This window comes from Propithecus coquereli, unplaced genomic scaffold (genome assembly GCF_000956105.1).
Source record: "Propithecus coquereli isolate 6110/MARCELLA unplaced genomic scaffold, Pcoq_1.0 Scaffold30, whole genome shotgun sequence".
Taxonomy (NCBI): Eukaryota; Metazoa; Chordata; class Mammalia; order Primates; family Indriidae; genus Propithecus; species Propithecus coquereli.
In genome coordinates, this window is record NW_012148619.1 from 823380 (window position 1) to 825350 (window position 1971).

A 1971-nucleotide genomic window follows, 5' to 3' on the forward strand; every position below is an offset into this window, starting at 1 on the left:
GTGGTGCTGCTACTTAAAAACCTCTTATTTGGCCTGGCCAGATCCTTTTCCTAGGCCTCACAATAGGTATCTATTCCCAGCCTAACACTTGCGCTTGATTTTTAGATGCAGAGGAATCACTTGGCACGCCACCTACAGGAGAACACCCAGTCGCACATGAGAATGTTGGCCCAGGCTGTTCATAGTTTAAGCCTTGCTTTAACTCCCTATGATCCTGCCTCTCTGTCCCGAGTTTCCTCTGGGTGTCACCCAGAAGTCCAAAATTTCCAGGAAACCATTCACCAGTTAGAAGGTCGCCTTGTAAGACAAGATCATCAAATTCGGGAGCTGACTGCTAAAATGGAAACTCAGAGCATGTATGTGAGCGAGCTCAAACGAACTATCTTTGAAGTACCTTCTAACATCTGAGTCTCCTCAGTATAGCTAAAATATGCCCCAGTTAATAAAAAGTAAGATGATTTATGAAAGGTGATCATGAGGGAAGTAATGGATGTAGTCCGTGGCTTCAGTGCATATAGTTGACTGGTTCCTGTTAAATGGTCTAGACCACAGTGAAAGTCCTGATTGAGTTTATCAAAGTTGTAGTTGTCACAAGGTGTTTTTTTTTCTAAAGTGCCACTAGAGGGTGCCAGTTCCCAGCAAGAGGAACACATCATTCATTTTCTTGAAATGAATTTTGAGTAATTTAGTGGGGGAATGTTATGAGATATTGATATTCCTTTCTGTATAACTTTTGGAAGTAAATGTTATTTTAATCTTTCAGGATTATATAATTTCTTTTGCAACTATTCAGCTCTCCTAGTGTGACACAAAAGCAGCCGTAGATAATGCGTAGTTTTCTTTAGATGAAATGTAAAGCTTCATTTTAAGTGTGATCTCATCAAACTAGAACATATGAGATGCAGGGAAAAGTATTTTTCAACCTTTGTTTTGGATTTTAGATGCCTAATCATTATGACCTAGACTGCCCTACAGCTCCAATTCCGTGCACATTCAGTACTTTTGGTTGCCATGAAAAGGTAAGTTTTTTTTCTTTTAATTCTTGACTGTAAATAAGGAATAGTCACTTCTATAGTGTAGTAGAGAATAGTAACAAGAATGTAAATGTTTATTACACAATGTGATAAATTTTTTTTTTTTTTAATTTTTTTTGGCGGATACACTGCATGAAAGTGATAAATTATTTAACAGAGTCATATGTGGATGCTATGGGCAGAAGCAAAGGCACATTTAGCAATACCCAAAGCATTCAGGTAGTCTTGACAAAACATGATGTTTGGGCTGAGTCTTAAACAGATGAAAAACATTGTCCATGAAGACAGGAGAGAGAAGACTGGTGAGAGCGAATGAGCATGGTGATTTGAGGAACAACAAGTAGTTTGTTTTATGTTATTCAACCCAGCAATCATGTAGACAATTTGAGGTGGGGTGGAGGTGGCAATACCCAAGCTGTTGGAATACCAAGACCTCAAATGAGGACAGCATGAATTGTGATGATAACAGTGAAGATAGCTCTAGGAGCCAATGTATATTTAGGAGGGAAGGACAGGGAGATATCTAGAATGACTTTTGGTTTCTGGCCTTGGTCACTAGATAGATGGAAGGGCCATTTAGCCAAAAAGAGTGAACACAGGAAGAACTGATTGGAGGTACAGGCAGAAAAAAAATGAGTTCTGTTTCAATGGTGTTGAGTTGCAGATATGAATTGACCCAGCTAGGGAACATCCAAGTGGAGATGACTGACATGTACTGTATGTGTGGCCTTAAGCTCCAAAGAGAATTGAGACTCAGAATATTGATTTGGGGACGTAATTTGTCGTGATAATGAAAGGTCTGATTGAGATATAGAGTATGTGCAGGAAAGAAGACGACCAAGGAAAGGAGCCATGAATGAACAGTGTAAGAAACATATAAACCAAGCAAGGAGAAATTGTTAGGGTCTTCAAAATTAGTTTCAAGACTTGTGATCAG

General features: G+C 39.0%; 1 protein-coding gene across 1 annotated transcript in view; it reads left to right on the forward strand.

Moving 5' to 3' along the window:
- TRAF6 (TNF receptor-associated factor 6, E3 ubiquitin protein ligase) overlaps positions 1-1971 on the forward strand; it is a 29551-nt gene that overhangs the window by 25756 nt on the left and 1824 nt on the right. The window contains 1 exon segment of the mRNA XM_012649589.1: positions 67-390. Coding sequence (XP_012505043.1) covers positions 67-390 — 324 coding nt within the window.